Source organism: Urocitellus parryii, chromosome 11 (genome assembly GCF_045843805.1).
Source record: "Urocitellus parryii isolate mUroPar1 chromosome 11, mUroPar1.hap1, whole genome shotgun sequence".
Classification (NCBI taxonomy): Eukaryota; Metazoa; Chordata; class Mammalia; order Rodentia; family Sciuridae; genus Urocitellus; species Urocitellus parryii.
In genome coordinates, this window is record NC_135541.1 from 101,830,421 (window position 1) to 101,853,320 (window position 22,900).

The 22,900-nt window shown below is 36.4% G+C and overlaps 1 protein-coding gene across 3 annotated transcripts in view; it reads left to right on the forward strand.

Moving 5' to 3' along the window:
- The window catches only part of Gpsm2 (G protein signaling modulator 2), a 53,726-nt gene extending 31,113 nt beyond the window's left edge, over positions 1 to 22,613 (forward strand). For 2 of the 3 annotated variants that reach the window (XM_026402768.2, XM_026402769.2), the window contains 5 exons: positions 6,984 to 7,054; positions 10,366 to 10,542; positions 12,817 to 12,964; positions 14,208 to 14,425; positions 21,857 to 22,613. In XM_026402768.2, the coding sequence (XP_026258553.2) occupies positions 6,984 to 7,054; positions 10,366 to 10,542; positions 12,817 to 12,964; positions 14,208 to 14,425; positions 21,857 to 22,096 (854 nt within the window). In that variant the 3' untranslated portion in view covers positions 22,097 to 22,613. Of the gene's footprint in view, positions 1 to 6,983; positions 7,055 to 10,365; positions 10,543 to 12,816; positions 12,965 to 14,207; positions 14,430 to 21,856 lie in introns of all 3 variants that reach the window. The other variant, XM_026402770.2, reaches the window with a different exon arrangement.
- Positions 22,614 to 22,900: the final 287 nt, after the last annotated feature.

Sequence of the window (22,900 nt, forward strand, 5' to 3'; positions counted from 1 at the left end):
ATTTTCTTTACTCATTCTCTCCCTTCATCTTTTCATCTTTTAAATTTGTAATGTTCAAGGTTTCAATTTTTGGACCTTTTCTCCCTCTTTCCTCTTTTCTTTTCCTCCCTATTATTCATCTATCTATGCTTCTTTCTGCTTTTATCCTTGTTTTTTCTATTCTATGCTCTAAGTTGGTGCTTCCAAGAAAACTTTTTCTGATGACAGAGAAGTTCTATATCTGTGCTGTCCAATATAATAGCCACTAGCCACATATAGCACTTGAGCATTCAAACTGTGGTTCATGCAAGTGAGGAAATCAGTTTACCTTTCCCTTCCTTTTTGGTAATGGGGATTTAATCCACGGATGCTTTATAACTGAGCTACAGCTCTTTTTATTTTGAGAAAGGGTCTCACTAAGATGCTAAGAGCTTCCCTAAATTGTTGAGATGGGCCTTGAACTTGGAATTCCCCTGCCTCACTGAGATTACAGGCGTGTGCCACTGCACCTGGCTAATTTTTTTAATATTATTCATCTTGAATTAGTTAAAATGGAAAAATCCATATGTAGATCATTAAACAGTGTAACCTCTAGATGATCTCATTCACTTGCTTCTCTTCTATATAGTTTATATGCTGATTTCATATTTTTTTAGAGAGAGAGAGAATGAATTTTAATATTTATTTTTTAGTTTTCCGGTGGACACAACATCTTTGTTTGTATGTGGTGCTGAGGATCGAACCTAGGCCGCACGCATGCCAGGCGAGCGCGCTACCGCTTGAGCCACATCCCCAGCCCCAGTACGCTGATTTCAAATTCATGTTTTCAGCCATAATTTCTCTCTTGAGTTTGATACCCATATAATTATAACATTTCCGCTTGAATGTTTATTTGGAATCTAAAACTTAACATGTCCAAAATGTGTTCCCTCCACACACACTCTCCTGTCTACTCCATCTGAGGCAATGGCACCACTATTCACTCCCATGTTCAGGACAAAAAAAGCATCCTTGTTCCCTAATTTCTACAGCCAACCTGTTAGAAACCCTGCCTTCAAGTGTATCTCTAATCAACCATGTGTACCGCAACAGTCTTAGTACATACTGCCAAAGTCTCCAGGAGAATTCTAGCCCATTGTTTTTCTTACTTCCAGTTATGATCCCTCATGCCTAAGTTTTCCAACACAATAGCTAAAATACTCCTTTAAAATGTAAATCACTGGAGCTGGGCATGGTGGCCTGTAATCCCAGTGGCTCAGGAGACTGAAACAGGAGGATCGAGAGTTCAAAGCCAGCTTCAGCAAAAGCGAGTTGCTAAGCAACTTGTGAGACCCTGTCTCTAAAAAAAAAAAATACAAAATAGGGCTGGGGATGTGGCTCAGTGTTTGAGTGCCCCTGAGTTCAATCCCCTGTATCCTCCCCACTCCCCAAATGTAAATCATTTCACATACAGTGGCACAGGACTATAATCCCAGCTATTCAGGAGGTGGAAGCACGAGGATCACAAATTCAAGGCCAGCCTGGGCAACTTAGTGAGACCTTGTCTGTCTTGAAAAATAAAAAGGGCTGAGATGTAGCTCAGTAATACTGGGTTTAATCCCCAGTATCACACACACACACATAGTAAATTATGTCATGTTGTTCCTCTGTTCTAAACCCTCCAGTGACTTCCCATTACATCCAGAACCAAGTCCTCAGTCCTCACAGTGATTAAAAGGCCATCTATAATACCCTTCTGTAGATGAATGGATAGGGAAACTGTGGTATATATACACATAGGAATATTACTCACCATTAAAAGAGAACAAAATCATGGCATTTGCAGGTAAATGGATGGAGTTGGAGAATATTATTCTAAGTGAAGTAAGCCAGTCCCAAAAAACCAAAGGCCAAATGTTTTCTTTAATATGAAGATGTTGACTCATAATGGGAGCTTCGGAGGAATGGAGGAACTTTAGATAGGGCAAAGGGAAGGGAGGGGGGAGGAAGGAGACATGGGGGCAGGACAGATGGTGGAATGAGGTGGACATCATTACCCTAAGTACATGTATGAAGGCATGAATGGTGTGAAAATACTTTGTGTACAACCAGAGACTTGAAAAATTGCATTCTGTATGTGTAATGTGAATCGAATTGCATTCTGCTGTCATAGATAACAAATTAGATTAAATAAGTAATTAAAAATTAAAAGGCCCTCTGTAACCTGAACCAAGCCAACATCTTCACCTTCTTTTCCTACTACTTCCCTACTTGCTCAGTCAGGATTCTTGAGGATGGATTTTTAAAAATTTTGTTTTGTTTGGGGTTTGTCTCCTTTGTTTATTGTTGTATCCCCAGTACCACGGAAAGGAATCTGCAAGAAACCTTTTTTTATTTCTGGTGTCGGCTCTGAGTAGAAAAAGGAACCTTTCTAAGAATCTGAATTTATAAGCCTGCCTACATACTGGTTTGAAATTTGATTTACACACAATCTAAGAAACCCCAATCCATTAAAGTACTTTTGGGTTTGAAGTGCTTAGCAAAAGTAGGACCGCATGTTTTCTGGAGGAATGCATCCTTGATCCTGGGCCATGACTGAAAACAGAAAAATTACCAGACACATAAAAAAAAAATCAAGTCAACATAAGTAAGGGAAAAACAAACAAAACACCAGCAACAAATAAACCCTGCAAGATTAGGTAGAATATCAGATTCAGTAGAATTATCAGATAGTAGAATTATCAGATTCAGAAAATAAAATGACTGTGGTTAAATGTTTATAGAAATTCAGAAGGAGAGGCTGGCATACTGAATCTCCATGGTAGAGCAATTGCTTCGAATGCACTAGGCTCTAGGATCAATCCCCAGCACTGCCCAAAAAACAAAACAAAACCCAACAACAACAATAAAATAAATAAAAGCAGGAGAATAATAAAAATAGTCACAGTTAATGTTTATTGGATGCTTTCTTTGTGCTAGGCACTGATTTCAGAGCTTTACATATTTTAACTCATCTGATCTTAATAATTCTAGGAGATAAGTTTCTGTTATCCTTAACAGATGATAGGAAATGGAAATGGAGGCAGGAGAGTTAAGTAAGTTTCCCAGGGTTGCCTGAGTAGTAAGTTATAGAGAGGAGAGTTTAACTTTGTCAGTGTAGTTTATCTGATATTTTTGTCTTTTTTTCGGAGGTTGGGGGGCTTACCTGGAATTGAACTCAGGGGCACTAGGCTGCTGAGCCACATCCCCAGCCCTATTTTATATTTTGTTTAGAGACAGGGTCTCACTGAATTGCTTAGAGCCTCGCCATTGCTGAGGCTGGCTTTGAACTTGCAATCCTCCTGCCTCAGCCTTCTGTGCCGTTGCTATTACAGGTGTGTGCCACTGCACCCAGCTGATATTTGTGTCTTATGTGATTTTTAACATACCTCTCTTAATAATTAGATAAAAATCAGGAGTCAAATACTAGTAATGAAATAAAAGATTTGACCAACAATCAATTTCACAATAGCTTCATCTAATGCTATTTTTCTAACTGTGTTTTTATGTAAAATCAATATCATGGATTGCAACTAGTATTAAAAATGCATGTGCATCAGGGGCTGGGGCTGTAGCTCAATGGTAAAGCGCTTACCTTGCATGTGTGAGGCACTGGGTTTGATCCTCAGCACCACATAAAAATAAATAAAGAGTGTGTGTGTGTCCATCTACAACTAAAAAATTTTTTTTTAAATGCATGTGCATCAGTAGCTAAATTGTGGAACCAACCCAGATGCTCTTCAGTAGATGAATGGATAGGGAAACTGTGGTATATATACACAATGGATCATTACTCAGCATTAAAAGAGAATAAAATCATGGCATTTGCAGGTAAATGGATGGAGTTGGAGAATATAATGCTAAGTGAAGTTAGTCAATCTCAAAAAACCAAAGGCCAAATGTTTTCTTTGATATGAGGATGATGACTCATAATGGCGATGGGGGCCGGGAAGCATGGGAGGAATGGAAGAACTTTAGATAGGGCAAAAGGAAGGGAGGGGGCAAAGGGATAGGATTGGTGGTGGAACGAGTTAGACGTCGTTACCGTAAGTACATGTATGAAGACATGAATGTATGAAAATACTTTGTGTACAATCAGTGACCTGAAAAATTGTGCTCTACATGTGCACTATGAAATGAATTGTATTCTGCAATCATGTATAACAAATTAGAATAAATAATTTTTTAAGAAATACACTTGCATGTGCGTGTGTGTGTATAAAACTGTTGTGTGAGGTTTTGTTATGCTTTGTACATGTGTGTTCAGGGGTATAACACAATGTATTTCTTAATATGGATCACAGTTAAAAAGTGCAAAACAGATTTAATGGAACATAGAATGCTGTACCTAGCAACTGGTCAATTCATGTTCTTTCTACCAAAATTTAACAATAAAGCTAACCCAATAAAACAAATAGTGCATTTCATAGAACCTATATTACATAAGTTTCATGCCCCAAGTGTTATTAAGTTAGAAATTAATATCAAGTAAACAAAACATTGACTTGAAGACTTATAAACATATTTCTAAGGAATAGGTTGAAGAAAAATCTTGAAAATTAGAAAATAATTTGGGGTTGGGGTTGTGGCACAGTGGTAGAGTGCTTGCCTGGCATGCATGAGGCACTGGGTTCGATCTTCAGCACCACATAAAAACAAAATAATGTGTCCACCTAAAACTAAAAATACATAAATAAATATTTTTTAAAATTATAAAATAATTTAGGACTAAATCATGATGAAAATACTCTATTTCAAGGCTGGGGATTGTGGCTTAGTGATAGAGCGCTCGTTAGCATGTGTGAGGCCCTGGGTTCGATCCTCAGCACCACATAAAAGTAAGTAAATAAATAAAGGTATTTAAAAAAATTACAGTATATCATTTAAAAATGCTCTATTTCAAATTTTGTGGCCATGTGACTTATACTGGTACTTAGAACAAAATTTGTATTTTAAAAATCCAAAAGGAAAAAAATCAGAATAAACTGAAAATAAGTGGAAGACAAAGATAAGAGCAGATTTTTTTTGGGGGGGGGTACCTGATTGAACCCAGAGGCACTTAACCATTGAGCCACATCCCCAGCCCTTTTTAAAATTTTTTTATTCTGAGATAGGGTCTTACTAAGTTTATTAGGACCTTGCTAAATTGCTGAAGCTAGCCTTTGAAGATCAGAATTTAATAAAATAAAGATTTAATAGAGAGGAGTTTTAAAAGGTAAAATTTGGTTCTTTAAAAATATTAATAAATCTTCCAAGCATGGTGGCACACTCTTGTAATTCCAGCAACTTGCGAGGCTCAGGCAGGAGGATCTCAAGTTCAAGACCACCCTGGGCAGTTAGCAAAACACAGTCTCAAAATTTAAAAAGGGGCTGGGGGATGTAGCTCAGTGGTAGAGCACCCTGCCCCTTGGTTCAATCCATGGTACCACATCAACAACAATAGATTAACAGATCTACAGCAAGACAATTTTTATAGTAATATAAATGTAATATAGAAATATAGTAATATAAAAGAATATAAATATAGTATACATATATAGTAATTATTAGTATAGTAAACCTGAAAATAAAAATAAAAGGATAGAAAAAGACTATGATCATGTTATAACCCAAAAGGAGGCTGGTATGGACTGTATTAATACTTGATAAAAAGAACTTCAAGACAAAAAAGATCATTTCATAGGAGTGATTCCCAATGATCAACAGGTTCTGTTCACTAGGAAGATAAAACCATTACATGAGTGTGCTTAGTGGCCAGCAGTACTAGTGCTGACGTAATGTACTGTAATGGAAACTCTTACACACTGTTGATGGGATAGAAATTGGTATACTCTGTAAATCAACCTGGCAGCATTCTGATGAAGTTAAAGGTGTGTGTTCCAGCAATTTCACTCCCAGTTACATACCCCTGATATCTAAACTGGAAGAAATTCTTGATTTTGTACACCAAAATACATTACCAAAAGTTTATCTAGTATTGTTTATAATGACAAAAAAAAAGGGGGAAGAACCTAAATATCTGTAACCTGTAAAAAGGATAATTTCCTAGTCCTAAAATGATGATGAGAATTAATTAAGGGCTGGGGCTCAGTGGTAGAATGCTTTAAGCTACCATTGTGTGAGGCACTGGGTTCTATTCTCAGCACCACATATAAATTTTTAAAAATTGAATGAAGCTCACAAAGAAAGTAAGTTGTAGAATATGTACAGTATGATGCCATTTATAAATGTTCAAAATAATGCAAATAATGCTGCATGGCCTAGAGATACATATATAATGGAAATATATAAAATATATATATGTATATTTATATATAAATATATAAAAGAAATTATGAAAGGAATCACACAAAGGGAGCTTAATATGTTGTTAATGTTTTATTTGTAAGCTGAGTATTAGATGTCAGTATTACACCTCTAAAAATACTACTTAATTTTAAAAAGATTGAGTAGATATGGAAATTCTCTGCATTTAATATTTACTAACTTTATTGAAAAAATATTTTGAGGACCTTAACCCATCATCTAGTGAGCTCTTAAAATGGAAAGGAATTACTTAGAAAGGAGTAACAGTATAGTACTGGGGATGTTATTTTGATTTTTTTTTCCCCAAAATTGAAGCCCTAAAGCCTTTTCCTTATGTTTTTACTTAATTTAAACCACCCTGTAGTTTTTTTTTTTCTTGAGACTATGTGGATACTATAAAACCAGTTATTATAAAATGCCTTTTCTAAATTAAGAGGTAATGTTAGTAACCAGTGGTTAGTTTCTAACCAAAATGTAACTTCCTTACATCAAAGCATTTTAGAGGGAGTATATATTTTTATGTAGTTGGTGTGGAAAATAATTATTCTTTAAAAAAATGTATGTTTCCTCCTTTTGTAAGGATTTATGTATCAGATTTTAGAACTGAATGTGTAGTGAGGCTGAATTTGTACTCTTAAAAGATTCCTTGATTTATTTGAATTAAAAATTCTTTTACAAAGGTGCCCGCCCCAAGTTAGGACGCCGACACAGTATGGAAAATATGGAACTCATGAAGTTAACACCAGAAAAGGTTGGCCATTTTTATGTTTTAAATTTTATGTACTGTTATGAAATATTTTAGTTACTTTTAATTTAAACAAAATAATCTGCATACACCTCGTCCTTTGTGGCTCTCACTTAAAATTTTGCCTTAAAAAGAATGGAAAAAAGTGCAGTACAAAATTAATATGTACAGCATGTTGTCACTTGTATAAGATAAATGCATATCCTTTGTGGATTCATAAAGCATTTCTGGAAAAGCATGTCAGAAACTTGGCAACAATTATGACTTCTGGGAAGAGGACTGGGTGTCGCAGTTAGGCTGGAGATACTTTATATACCAGTTTGAACTGTTTGAATATTTTATCATGTAAATGTATTACTTTTTTTTAAATTAAAAGATCAGAAAGATCAATAAATAATCAGGAAGCTTTTTTTTTTCTTTTCAACTACATGACCAGCAACTATAATCAAGAGGAAAGTGGTTTTTCTAGCTGCATTTTTTTTTTAACTGACAAAGTACTTTTTATTCAAGATGCATCCTCCTTAGGCTTTTTTTTTTTGGGGGGGGGGGTGCGTTACACAAGGAACTTCATAATTGGAAAAAGGTTATTGGAAAACAAATCAAGGCTACTTTCTTCCACCTCCATTTAACTTAGTTTTACATTGTTACAATAGGCTCTCATTCCCTCATGGTGTATTTTTAGAAATAAGTTTTTTATAAGATAGGTTCATTATAGCAACTTTAGAAAATTCCAGCAAGAAAATTGAAATAATCAGTAATCTCAACTCATAGTAACTAACTATAATATGTTGGTATCTTTTCATTTGGCATTTTCATTTGAATGTTATCACATTTTAGGTGCTATTTTATAATATATAGTCATGTGTTAAGAGCATTTTTCTATGTCATTATTCTTTTGCCCTATCATTATAATAACTAGCATATGATGTTTTAATATTAACTCTTTTGTATGAATAGCCTTCAAAAATCCGACATCTAATTTTCTTGGTCTCATATCCAAGAGTTCTTATTCCCATCAGTTATAGAGTTGTTTAAAAACTCTGGTAACTTCTGAAGGACCTTGAGATTCCTCCCAAATATCTAGCTCTCACCTTCTGAGTAGTTTTCAAATATAAATCTATTAAATCCACACTTTTTTTTAAAGTTAGGACAGTTTTAGTCTGCTTTCTTCTAGTTAGAAACCTTCTAATAGGTAGCAGATTAATTTGTTATCTTACGCCTACCTGTGTAATGGTATAACTAGAATTTTTCTAAATTCTATAAGAAGTTTACTGGAGTCAATCTGGTAATTCTCCAAGAGCCAGGTTTTATCTCCATTTAAAAATATTTTAGTGGAGTTGATTCCTTTTTCCTCATAATAAATTTGCCAGAGTTCATTATTTTATTACTCTCAACAAAGAAGCACATGTAAGGAAAACAGAGAACTCTGGGCTCAAAGTTGCAGCTTGGGCAAGAGTGCAGTGAGAGGGGACTTTTGAGACTTGGATGTCTGAAAAGTTGTGAAAATGTCTTTTTCCTGGTAATTTTGCTGACTATAGAATTCTTGGTTAAGGGGTGGTCAGACTGAATACTTAGCATGCATAAAGAAGTAGGTTCAGTCCTCAGCATACATGCAGGAAAAAAACTGGGGTTGGAAATAACTTGCCTTCACAATTAAAAAAAAATTTTTAAGTTGTTGATGAACCTTTATTTTATTTATTTGTATGTGGAGCTGAGAATCGAACTCAGTGCCTTATGCATGCTAGGCAAACGCTCTACCACTGAGCCACAACCCCAGCCTTCATGATTTTTAAGATGTTAACTCCACTTTGGATTCTTACATTCAATGTTATGAGACTGAAAGTCCAAATAACTACATAAGAAACATTTTTCCAATTTCAACTTGAGTTTTAAGTACAGTTTTATGTTCTCACACCATTCAGTAGGCCATGAAATTGATTCTACCTGATAATTTCCCCTTAGTAGTCTATATGTGAAAAGGAATAGATGGCTTGGCTCCTTACCAGCTATGTGTCTCATTCCTGTATATGAGCCTCAGAGTAGGGGTTATTTTAATTCGTACTTCATAGGAGACTTTTCTGAGTAGAATAAAATGTTGTAATTGCCGGGTTTCTGTTCTCGCAACTAAAAGGCTCAAGGGTCACTCCAGTTGAACTGGGCTAACTGGGCTGTGCAAAATAACCACACAAGAGACACAAATACCTTTTTCTTTGGGGTTGCTGTGATGGCTACTTGACCTTAAGGGTCTTTAGAAAGGGGGGGGGATGGAGGGGGGGGGAGAGAGAGAGAGAGAGAAAGAGAACGTGATGAGGAAAAGCTATTCAAATAAGGCAAGGGGTCAGGTTTCAGGGGGCTGAGTCTATCTTCATGTTGTCCACTGTCAGCAGGTTGACTGACATCTGGGTAGGCCACACCCAAAGGCACAGTAAGAGAAGGGGACACACACAAGGCACTTCCGTGGAAGATTCTATCCTAAACAGGGCAAGGGGTTATATTACAAAGGAACAGGTGAGCATAGCTCCACCCATGGGGCTGTAACAAGACACACCCATGCACAGGACACTGCCCCTCGAACCCAAGAAGGGTGGGGAAAGCTCTGTCACATTTCTGTGACTGAGCACTTCAGCACCCAGCCGGGGAGTGTGACTCAGTCACATGCAAGGTTGGTCTCCCATAGTATATCTCGATTGGGGTAAGAGTTTTATTGTATACTTGAAATTTGTACATTTTACCAACACATGAATTTCTTCTATGAAAAATGTGCTACGTGAAAATTGTCAATTGTTATATAAGCACAGACCTTTAAAATTATTTGCACTTAAGATGGAATGTTAAAGCTGCAAATGTCCTAGGGCTATTGTAAGTACTATATATTCTTCCTTCATACTGAATAAATTTGTTATTTTGAGTCTGTTAGAGATTGTCATGTGTATTTAAACCAGATCTAGATCTATATAAATTGGTTTTGCCTAGTAGAAATTTAGCATGTGTTAGTGAAAACAGTTTTTTATCATCAGAAAAATTGCCAGTACCATGGACATACTAAAGGTTAATGGTAAAAAATTACACATGCACCCAGAATTTCCAGTTATAACAGATTTTTATGTAGCTCACATCCATACTACTTTGTATCTTTCTCCTAACACATTTGATATAAGCTCTTTAAAATACTGAAATACACTGAAAAGGGGGACTTACTAAGAGATCTGAAATTCTCCTCCCATCCCAATAGTCAGTGCATTATCATGTCAGGTTAATGATAAAAGAAATCAGAGTTGGGTTTTTTCATGTCTTGCTTTCCATCTGTAATTTTATAGGTACAGAACTGGAACAGTGAAATTCTTGCTAAACAAAAACCTCTCATTGCCAAACCTTCTGCAAAGCTACTCTTTGTCAACAGACTGAAAGGGAAAAAATACAAAACCAATTCCTCTGCTAAAGTTCTCCAAGATGCCAGGAATTCTATTGACCACCGAAATCCGAATTCTCAGAGGGTATGTTTTTGAGTATTGTGTTTTGAGTAGCAACTTACTTTAGTTTTCTTATATTCATCCTGAATTTTTGGTCAGATAGATGGCATAAAATATCTTTGTTATTTAGAAAACTTGTCCATGTTTTCCTATCTTTTCTATTTTTTTCACAGCCAGAACAGGAATTACTCCATTCATAAATAATTGCTCCATTGTTTTGGATAGTAATTATCACTTTATGTTTCAGGTACTACTGTTTGCATAAATATTTTGTTTTGCAGTGCTGGGGACTGAATGCAGGGCCTGTTCAAGGACTTTTATTTTGAGGTACTGAGATGTGAACTCAGGGGTGCTTTACCACTGAGCTACATCCCCAGCCCTTTTTATTTTGAGAGAGGATCTCACTAAGTTGCTAAGGCTGGCCTTGAATTTAGAATCCTCCTCCATCAGTCTCCCAAGTAGCTGGGATTACAGGCATATTTTAGAATGAAAAGTATATGTTAGCTCCTCTTATTTCACATAAAATGGAGTCCAGTCCTGTTAGTACTACATACAAGGCCCCTATTTTGACTTCTTTCCTCCTCTTCCCCCACCTCTTGTTGTTCACTGACTACTACAAATCTTCAGAAATGCATATTAATCAGTATTAAACCATCTCTAAACTGAAAAAGCATATTCAGTCTTATGGACTCAACACAAATACAAGCTGTGTAATTTTCTCTAAGAATAAACCACTTCCTCCTTAGGCCTATTACATTTTGTATAAATATGCCTCTATTATATTACTTACATTATGGAAAAAATTTAACATTGTATTCATTTCAATTGAAGCCTTCTAAGTAAAAATATTGAGAGGTCCCTTCTTCCCCACAAATATTTAATTATTACAAGTTTGTTTTTTGAGGATCTTCAAATATTTAATAAAAAGACCTTGGAGGGACTTGAGATGTAGCTCAATGGCAGAACACTTACTTTGCATACACAATGCCCTGGTTCTATTCTCAGTACTACCATCAAAAAAAGAAAAAAGCTGGGCGCAGTGGCACATGCCTGTAATCCCAGTGGCTAGGGAGGCTGAGACAGAAGGATTGAGAGTTCAAAGCCAGCCCCAGCAACTTAGCGAGGCCCAAAGCAACTCAGAGACTTTGATTCTAAATAAAATACAAGAAAGGGCTGGGGATGTGGCTCAGTAGTAAAGCACCCCTGGGTTCAACCTTGGTACCAAAAAACCCAAAAACTTGTATATACTATGATAGGAAAATATACTTGCTTTCTCACTTAACTAATCTTGAATTCTGTTTTTGTAGAATCTTAAAACTGAAATTTGAGTCTGAGGTATACATCCGCATCACACATACAGCCATGTGCCACATATGCAACGTCTCTACTTATATAACAGTATATACCACATGGCTTAGCTGTGTAGTAGGTTATACCTCCTAGGTTTGTTTGAGTATATTGATGTTCACATGAGGAAACTGTTTTAACAATGTGTTTCTCAGAATGCATCTCCATTGTTAAGTGGTGCATGGCTATTTACATAACTCATTCATATCTGTAGCAGTTCTCTTGAGACAGAGTTCTCTTGAGACTTTCTTTGGTCTTAGAAATATAGAAATTAAAGGCTGGGCTCAGTGGCACATGCCAATAATCCCAACAATTTGGATGCAGTAGGATTGCAAGTTTGAGGCCAGCCTCAGCAAATTAACAAAACCTCTTAAGATAAAAAGATGTAGCTGGGGATGTAGCTCAGTGGTAAAGCACCCCTTGGTTCAATTTCTAGTACCACACACACAAAAAAAGAAATACAGGAATTAAAATTTTTTTGTTAGGGCTGGGCTTGTGGCTCAGAGGTAGAGTGCTTGCCCAGCACATGTGAGGCACTGGCTTGGATCCTCATAAAAATAAATAAATAAAGGTATATTGTGTCGGGCTGGGGATGTGGCTCAAGTGGTAGCGCGCTCTCCTGGCATGCGTGCAGCCCGGGCTCGATCCTCAGCACCACATACAAACAAAGATGTTGTGTCCGCCAAAAACTAAAAAATATTAAAATTCTCTCTCTCTCTTAAAAAAAAAAAAAAGGTATATTGTGTTCATCTACAACTAAAAAAAAAAGAATTTTTAAAAAATTTGTTAGTTGGATTGAAATAACTTTTTATCACCAAAATTGGTTCTTTAATTCTTTTTGAAAATTTATTTTTAATCTTAATCCTATACCTTTTGCATTTGAGTGCATCATATTGTTGATTAATGACCTGAGGAAAATGGGAAATATTTTATATATTTTCTCCATTTTAGAAAATCAGCGCAGATACTGTTGGAGATGAAGGATTCTTTGACCTATTAAGCCGATTTCAAAGCAACAGGATGGATGACCAGAGGTGCTGCTTACAAGAAAAGAACCGCCATGCAGCTTCTTCCACTCCCCCGAAAGGGACGCTAAAAAGTAAGTCATCTGTACTGCTGTTCTGATTTTAATATTCTTGATATTCTGGTGCTTTATTTCTAAGAATTCAGTGCTCATCACAGGAGATAAAATAAATGAAACTGAATCCAGGTATGCTTGAAATGCTGGCATTTGTACAGTTCAAAACAAGGTTCTTTGAGTTCTCTTAAGTAGATCTGTGTTTTCAGTCCAGCGCTTTCCACTGTTATCATTCTTACTCCCTAGTTTCTTTGGGGCTGGGGTTCAGTTCAATGGTGGTGCTTGCCTGGCATAGCCCTGGGTTTGAACCAACAAAAAAATGAGGGGAAAATGATAGTTGTACATAACTTATGATTGTATATAATTTGTAAATACTTCATATCTGGAATAAAAAATGAAAAGCCTGGACTGGGGTTGTAGCTCAGTGGTAGTACACTTGTCTCGCACGTATGAGGAACTGGGTTCCATCCATAGCACCACAGGAAAATATTTAAATAAAGACATTGTGTCCATCTACAACTAAAAGCTTACACAGACTGAGGAGTCACCTATAGCTAAGGCCTGCCTAAGTCTTAGGCCTACAATAGGTTACTTAAAATTTCTTATTTTAGTTTACTAAAATATGACTTGTGCAGATCAAGACTTTCCAACAGCACTTAACTCAGTTCACTAAAATTCCCATCCCAGGGATAGAAGGAAAAAACTATCTCATTCCACCTAGTCTGAGAAATTATTGTAAGAAAAGCAGTTTATTCACCTTCTCAAGTCTACCCATACCTTATAGATTTGGAAAGTCGAGTCAATAAAGAAAAATATAGACAAATCTGAATAACCTCCAGGTGGGTCATCTGAGGTACTATGGGGTTGTGCTTCCCTCCCCGAAATGAAAGCTACCACCATCTTGTCAAAGCCTGCCAGACCCAGCACTGAAAGGAGGAGGTCAGGACAGGTGTTAGGAAGGCAGAGAACTGTGTGATAAATATGTTTATGTATGAGTGTACCTTTTTCCGGAGGGAAAGGGAGGGGGCAGGGGATTATCAAGGATAGTGGAATGTGATGGATATCATTATCCAAAGTTCATGTATGAAGACACGAATTGGTGTCAACATACTTTATATACAACCAGAGATATGAAAAATTGTGCTGTATACATGTAATAAGAATTGTAATGTATACTGCTGTCACTTATTTTTTTTAAAAAATCAATATAAATATGTTTAAACATTTTTGTAATTTTTTTGGACTTTTTTTTCCCTATTCATAGCGCCATATGTTTCCGTGGTGTCCCCCAACACGGATGAGTTTTTAGATCTTCTTGCCAGCTCACAGAGCCGCCGTCTGGATGACCAGAGGGCCAGTTTCAGCAATTTGCCAGGACTTCGTCTGACAAAAAACAACAATCAGTCAGTACTTGACCGACTAATGACTAATGACAACAAAGAGCCTGATGAAGACTTCTTTGATATCCTTGTAAAATGTCAAGTAGGTCTGCATAGTCTTTTTTTTTTTTTTTTTTTTTTAGATGGGGGCAGGTACTGAAGATTGAACTCAGGGGCACTCAACTGCTGAGCCAACATCCTCAGCCCTTTTTTGTATTTTATTTAGAGACAGGGTCTCACTGAATTGCTTAGTGCCTTGCCGTTGCTGGGGCTGGCTTTGAACTCATGATCCTCCCATCTCAGCCTCCCTAGCCACTGGGATTACAGGGATGTACCACCACACCTGTCCTGCATAGTCTTTGAATTCTGTATATAGCTCAGGTTCTCATGTTACAGTGGATACTACATGTTATAGTAGTATACTACTATAGTTTTTATTCAGGAAGGGCTCATTTTGTATTCTAAAGTTATTATCTACTTACTCATGATTATGTTCTAGACATTGAATATATGTACTTTACCCTGCATTAGTGAGAGAAACAGTAAACAAATATACATATTCAAATATTTATGAAAATTATATGGTCAAGCAGTGATACTTGGTATGAAAAAAGTTGAAAAGGATGAAGGAGTTGAGGACCCTCTATTTTACAGTGGTTAGAGAACTTTCTGGATTTTTATTTGAACAGAGACTTGAATAAAGTGTGGCAAACAGCAAGTCCCCTATAGGATATAATAGCTGAGCAAGTTCAAGGAAGGGCACTGTGGCTAGTGTGGAAAAAGAGAAATGGAGAGTGGTATGAAATGTAGCCGGACAAGTAATTAAGGCCTTGTTCAAGTGAGTTCTTATAGGCTGAGATGAAGTTTGTGTTCTAAATCTGTGAGGAACATAATAGAGTTCTGAAAAATCATCCTGCTACTGAGATGTAAATGTAAAGTAGCAAGTATATTAGTACAAAAACCAGATGCAAAGCTAGCATGGTAAATAGGCAAAAGAGATTGGTAATCTAGACTAGGGTGACAGTAGTAATGATAAGTAGAATAGAGATATTCTGGCTGATTGGCAAAACCTGTTAATAAATTGGATGAAGGTATGAGAGAAACTTAAGATGACTACTTTTTGCTTTAAAATACAACTGGGTGAATGAGTGATGGTGGTGAAGACTGGAGAAGCAGGTTTGGAGAGAAAAGTCCTGAGTTTTATTTTAGATATGTTAAACTGGAAGAAATCAACATATAGCTGGAACTAAAGTCCTGAGAAATGATTATACATACACAAAAGGTAAGGTGGAAACCAAGTGAAGAAAGTATCTTAAAGAACGTTCAAAATGTTGCCAAGATGCCAAATAAGATAATCATTTATTTATTTTAGAATTTTAATATTTATTTTTTAGTTTTTAGCGGACACATCTTTGTTTGTATGTGGTGCTGAGGATCGAACCTGGGCCGCACGCATGCCAGGCGAGCGTGCTACCGCTTGAGCCACATCCCCAGCCCCGAAATAAGATAATTAATGATTTGGCAATGTGAAGCTCATTACCAATTTCAAAAGATTGTTACAAAGTGGAGAGAGTAAGTATAGAAAACTTTCAAGAGGTTTTGATTATAAAGAGAAGCAACAAAACCGATCATTAGCTTAAGGGAGACATAGAGTAAAGATACATTTTTCTTTGGATGATAATACATCATGTCTACAGATGGAAATGGTCAAGTAGGGAGGACAGCCACTATCACAGCAGGAAGGTAACATAGTTTTTGCGTAGGAAAAACTATGAGATGGAAAACAGAATATTTGCGTACAGCTGGAGATGAGTAAAGTAGAAATTCTCTGACTTCTCTAGTTGCTTTTATTTTCTTGGTAAAAAGTAGGGCCATTAGGGCTGGGGTTGTGGCTCAGCAGTAGAGCGTTCATCTAGCATGTGTGAGGCCCTGGGTTCAATCCTTAGCACCACATACAGATAAATAAAAGTATTGTGTCCACCTAGAACTAAATTAATTAATTAATTAAATATATATTTTTTCAAAGTAGGGTTTGGGGACATCACAAATATGAAGAGAAAAAGTGGAAAATAGCTGACTTTGTGAAACTAACTTGACTAGGTTAAAGTAATAAGATTACTGAGCTGAGGCCCCACATGAAGGTCACGGGAAGTAGGACCATTCAGTGCAGTTGTACTTAATCAAGGTTGGTATTTTGCCAGAGAAAGGTAGTTGAAGATATATTCCAGGGAGTTATTTTAATAGTGGACTTTGAAGTCTAGGCAATAGGAAAGAAAGTAAGGAAATAAGGAAATGAAAGATACCTAATAACAAAGCATTAAAATATATGAAGTAAAAAATTGATAGAATTTAAGAGAAAATTAACTCTTGTACAATAACAATTGCAGACTTAAATACTCCATTATCAATAATAGATGTGACAGTCAGCAGATGAGTGGGGAAATAGAGAACTTGAACAACCAGTAAACCAACTAGACTTAGCAGACATGTTACTACTCTGCCCAACAGTAAGCATGCACATTCTTCTCAAGTGCACATGGGATATTTTCTAGGATAGACCATACTGAGTCTCAGCATATTTAAAGATTTTGACCACAGAAGATGAATTTAGAAGCAATTACAGTAAGAAATTTACAAATTTGTGGAAATCAATGTTATTAACCAAAGAAATCAAAGGGAAACTGGAAAATACTTAGAGACAATTGCAAACTTAATACCATAGTTAAGGCACGAAGCAAAGGAGGCACCAAAGGGAAAAATATACAACTGTAAATGCTTACATTAGAAAGAGAAAATCTCATCAACAATCTAACTATTTTTCTAGTTCCTTAATTTATAAAGATTAGACAGAGGTAGAAAACAGAAAACCAATAGAAAATCAACAAAACTAAAAGTCATTCTTTGAAAAGATGAACAAAACTGGCAAACCCTTACCTAGTCTAATAAAAGGGAAAATTAAATTTCATTCATATATAATTGTTAAAGTGAACCCAATTATTATATACAACTATAATGCACCAATTAAAAAAAATTACTAAATCAAAATGAAAGTGGGATATTATTACTGATTCTACAGATACAAAAAGAAATAAGAGAAAATTATGAATGACTATTAACAAACTGTGTAATAGAGATGAAATGGACAGGTTACTAGACAAAACCTACTAGGAACAAATCATGAAGAAATGGAAAATAAACCCATAACTAGTAAGGAGGTTGTACTAGTAATCAAAAACCTCCTGGCAAAGAAAAGCCCTAGACTTGACAGTGTTACTGGTAAATTCTACCAAACATGCAAATTTCTCAAAAACAAACAAACAAAAAAACTTCTGAATTGATGCAAAGAAACCACCTGGCAGAATTCAAGATTCTCATGATAAAAACACTTAAGAAATTAAAAACAGTATGAGGGGCTAGGGATATATAGCTCAGTTAGTAGAGTGCTTGCCTCACATGTACAAGGCCCGGAGTTCAATCCCTAGCACCACCCACACACACCCACATACACACAAACACAAACAGTATTAAACCACTACAACATAAAGCCATATGAGAAATCACAGCTAACATCACGCCCAATGGTAAAATAATAAAGCATTCTAAGATCGGAACAAGAAAAAAATGCACACTTCTGCTGCTTCTATTCAACACAGTACTAGATTTTGTAGCCAGAGCAATTAGGCAAGAAATAAGACAGATTTGATGAAGAAGTAAAATTATCTTTGTTCACAAGTGATATGATCTTATATGTAGAAAATCCTTGTCGGGCTGGGATTGTAGTACAGTGGTTGAGCACTTGCCTAGCATGTGTGAGGCACTGGGTTCAATCCTCAGTACCACATAGAAATCAATGTCCATCAACAACTAAAAAAAAAAAAAAAAATTAAAAAAAAAAAACCTATGAAAAAAAAAGAAAACTCTGTCAGAGTGATGGGGCACTCCTGTAATCCCAGCAATTTAGGAGGCAGAAGCAGGAGGGAGGATCCCAAGTTCAAGGCCAGCCTCAGTAACTTAGCAAGGCCCTATAAAAAATAAGGGGGGGGGGCTGGGGATTTGGCTCAGTGGTTAAGCACCCCTGGGTTCAATCCTCAATGCCAAAATAAATAAATATCTTAAATATTTTACACACACACACACACAATTAGAACTAAGCAATGTATGAGGCTGGGGCTGTAGCTCAGTGGTAAAGCATCTGTTTTGCATGTGTGAGGCACTGGGTTCGATCCTCAGCACCACATAGAAATAAATAAAGATACTGTGTGTTCATCTACAACTAAAAAAAAAAATTAAAAAAAAGAACTAAGCAATGTAGCAGGATACAAAATCAACACGAATATCAGTTGCATTTCTATATTGACAACGAATGAGAAAGGGAAATTACAAAAATAATTCCATTTAAAATACTAAGAAATTAATCAAGGAGGCAAACTACTTGTGCAGTGAAAACTACAAAGTATTGCTGAAAAAGATAATGGGAACACATTCCATGGTCACGGATTGAAGACTTATTATTAAAATTCCCCTACTCATCTACAGGCTGCAGATTCAGTGCATTCCCTGTAAAAATCCCAATAGTTTTAATTTGCAGAAATAGAAAAATCTGTCTTAAAATTAATACAAAATCTCAAAGCCCCAAATATCCAAAACAAGAGGAACAAGGTTGCTGGACTCAAATTTCCTGATTTCAGAAGTTCTTGCTAAGCCAGTGACCCAAACAGTAATGTACTAGCATGAAGTTAGACATAAAGACTAGAATAAAATGGAAAGCCCCCAAATAAATCCTTGCATATCTATATATATATATATATTTTTTTTCTTCCTCAAATGATTTTTAGCAAGGGTGCTGATTTCTTCCTTTTATAATGCTACATAGGTACTGCAGACTGGGTATTAGTAATAGGAAATTTATTTGCTTCACAGTTCTGGAGCTTGGCTCTGGCATGGCAAAGGTAAGGGTCTTTGTGCAGCGTCATCCCATGGTGGAAGGGTAAGAGTACAAGAACAAAAAAGCAAGAGGCTTTTGGAGAGGTGAGGGTTGGGAGGGCAGTAGGGATTGAACTCAGGTTCTTGCACAGTTTAGGCAAGTAGTCTACCACTGGGCTATACTCTATCCCTGAACTCACTTTTTTTTTTTTAAAGAGAGAGTGAGAGAGGAGAGAGAGAGAGAGAGAGAATTTTTATTATTTATTTTTTAGTTCTCGGCGGACACAACATCTTTGTTGGTATGTGGTGCTGAGGATCGAACCCGGGCCGCACGCATGCCAGGCGAGCGCGCTACCGCTTGAGCCACATCCCCAGCCCGTGAACTCACTTTTATAGTAAGCCCACTCTCAAGGTAATTAACCCACTCCCAAAATAATGCCATTCAGTCAGAGCCCTGTGGACTAATCACCTCTTATTAGCCCTACCTCCCAAAACTGTAGTATTGGAGATTAAGTTTCCAAAAGATGAACTTTGGGGGACACATTCAAACCATAGCATGTGCCAAGGACATTCTACAGGGTAAAGAACAACCTTATAAAAATGGTCCTGAGAAAACCAGATGGTCATGCACAAAAGAATGAAATTGAACCCTTACCTAACACCATATGCACAAATTAACTCAAAATGGATCAAAGACATAAGCATCAGAACTGAAATTATAAAACTCTTAGCAGAAAGAAGAAAGCTTCATGACATTGGATTAGGCAATGATTTCTTGGTTATGATACCAAAGGCACAGGAAACAACAAAAAAGACAAGTTTGATGTCATCAAAACTAAAAACCTCTGCATCAAGACACCAACACCAGTAAAATGGCAACCCACAGAAAACATTTAAAATCACATTATCTGGCAAAGGATTTAATACTGAGAATATACAGAGTCCTAAAACTCAACAAAGAATCAACCTGACTTAAAAATGGGCAAAGAACCTAGATAGGCATTTTCTCCAAAGACAGCAAGGATCTGGCAGGCCTGTGGGAGCACCAGATAAGGAAGAGGTAAAGGACACACTGAAGTACAGGACTGTTGGATTAATTGGAGGCCGCTGTAATTATCAAGAATATGACAGGAGAAATGAAGAAGAGTGGTCCAGGTGTAATGCAGAGTGTGAAAGCAAAGCCTGCTGGGAGGCAGATAAACAACTGCACCCTCATAGAGTTAAGAGGTTAAATGTTAAGGCATGTAAATGCTTAGCACAGTGCCCAGCGATGTAGTGGATACTCAGTTACCAGCCATCAACATTTTTTTTTTAGGGGGTGGGTACTGGGGACTGAACCCAGGGCCATTTTACCACTGAGCTGCCTTCCCAGCCCTTTCTGAGACAGTCTCACAAAGTTCCTTAGGGCCTCACCAAGTTCCTTAGGCTGAGCTTAAACTTGTGATCCTTTTGCTTCAGCCTCCCAAGTTGCTGGAAATTATAGGTGTGTGCCACCGTGCCCTGTCAGTCTACTCTTATTGAGTTATAATACCAAAAATTGCACTGTAGACTTAAAAATATATATTTGTTTTAGTTATAGGTGGACACAGTATTTTTATGTGATGCTGAGAACTGAACGCCCAGTGCCTCACACGTGCTAGACGAGAGCACTATCTCTGAGCCACAACCCCAGCCTTTGCATTGTAGACTTTTAAATTCTTTATTTGATCAATACTATTTCTAATATATTTCTGATATAAGTTATAATTGTAAGAGTAAAATTTGAAGGAAAAAAATCAGTCTGGCCTATTTCTTTAACAGATTTTACTGCCTAAGACAAAGGCAGACGAAGTTTAAAGGACCAGAGACAATATTTTAGGCTTTATAGACTACTTGGTCTCTGTTGCAGCTGCCCAACTCTGCTGTTACAGCAGAATAGCCAGATAGTAAGTACATAAACAAATTTTTGTGATAAAGTGAAGCTTTCAAAAGCACACATTGGGTTGATATTTGCTGGCCTAAGGATTTTTAAAGGTACTGCTTCAGGGCTTTTGTATGCAACATTTAATTTCTAAAGCTCTGCTTTGTTGTATTGTTGATGCAAACTGTGGTTAAGATTATAATCTTGAACCATCAGACACGGATGACCTTGCATTTTCAATTAATACTAGATTATTTCTTGTGACCAATTATAATTAAAATACTATGACTTAATATATTTACTAAACCCATGAAACTGTGGCTATAGTTTTACGTGATACCATATTCTGATTCTGTAAGTCATTTTAAAGGAAAAAACTGTTAGGTTTCAGGTCTTAATGTCTGAAAAGAGGGCTGGGGATGTGGCTTAAGCGGTAGCGCGCTCGCCTGGCATGCGTGCAGCCCAGGTTCGATCCTCAGCACCACATACAAAGATGTAGTGTCCGCCGAGAACTAAGAAAAAATAAATAAATGTTAAAATTCTCTCTCTCTGTCCCCCCCTCTCTCTCACTCTCTCTTTAAAAAAAAAAAAAATGTCTGAAAAGAAGCAAAGTAACTTTTTACAGCTCCACTTCTTATTATGACTAATGGACATACCTTGGTGTTTTCCTTCCCTGAAGTATTTGTTTTAATCTTTCTTGTAAATTTTTAGGGGTCCAGATTAGATGATCAAAGATGTGCTCCACCACCTGCTGCCACAAAGGGTCCAACGGTACCAGATGAAGATTTTTTTAGCCTTATTTTACGGTCTCAGGCGAAAAGAATGGATGAACAGAGAGTTCTTTTACAAAGAGATCAAAACAGAGACACTGAATTTGGACTAAAGAACCTTTTGCAAAGCAATGCTTTGTTGGAATTTAAAAATTCAGGAAAACAATCAGCAAAAAACTAATTGCTACGGATTTTTCTTTTTAAAGAAAAGACTTGTTTCCTTTCAGAACACTGCAGGGAAATCCAATCTATTTTTTTTTTCCTAAAGAGGATATATAGCACTGTAACATAGCTTGAAATGTTTTTAGAATGATGTACATATTTAATTCAGTAGTACAGTAGTGAGGAATGAATGTTGCTCTGGACACTCACTTGTGGGAGGGTGGAGATGTCCCAGAAGATGCTTCATCCACTTCTGTGATTATTGCTTTGGAATCTGTTCTTTGGCAACTTATTAGATTCCTTTATTGGTATTTATAAAATAGGAATTTAAATGACTCCTACAGTAGAATTTAATCCTCTTGCTGAGGTAATTTTTTAAGCTCTTTTTTATGTATTTAACCATGGATACAATAGGAAATTATGTTGTTTAGTAAAAACAAAGTACTTGACCAATGTAAAAATGTTATGGACTTATTAAAAAAAAAAAACTTTCTCTAAGAAAACCTATTTTCAAAATATTTTTAGGCCAAAACCAATTAAAGGAAACTCTTAAGAAATAAACTTCTTTTAGCATGTTTTGGAGTACTTGTCTCTTGTGTTACTAACACTGCTATAAAAAACTAGTAGGAAAACATATAAAGAAAAACACAAAACATGTTATATCAAGAACTCAAGCTACATAAATAGAAAAGAAAAAAAGACAACAACTATGAAAATCAGTATAGAGGACCCTCAAAAGACTAGGCATGGAACTACCATATGACCCAGCTGTATCACTCCTCAGTATTTATCCTAAAGAATTAAAGTCATCTTACTATAGTAA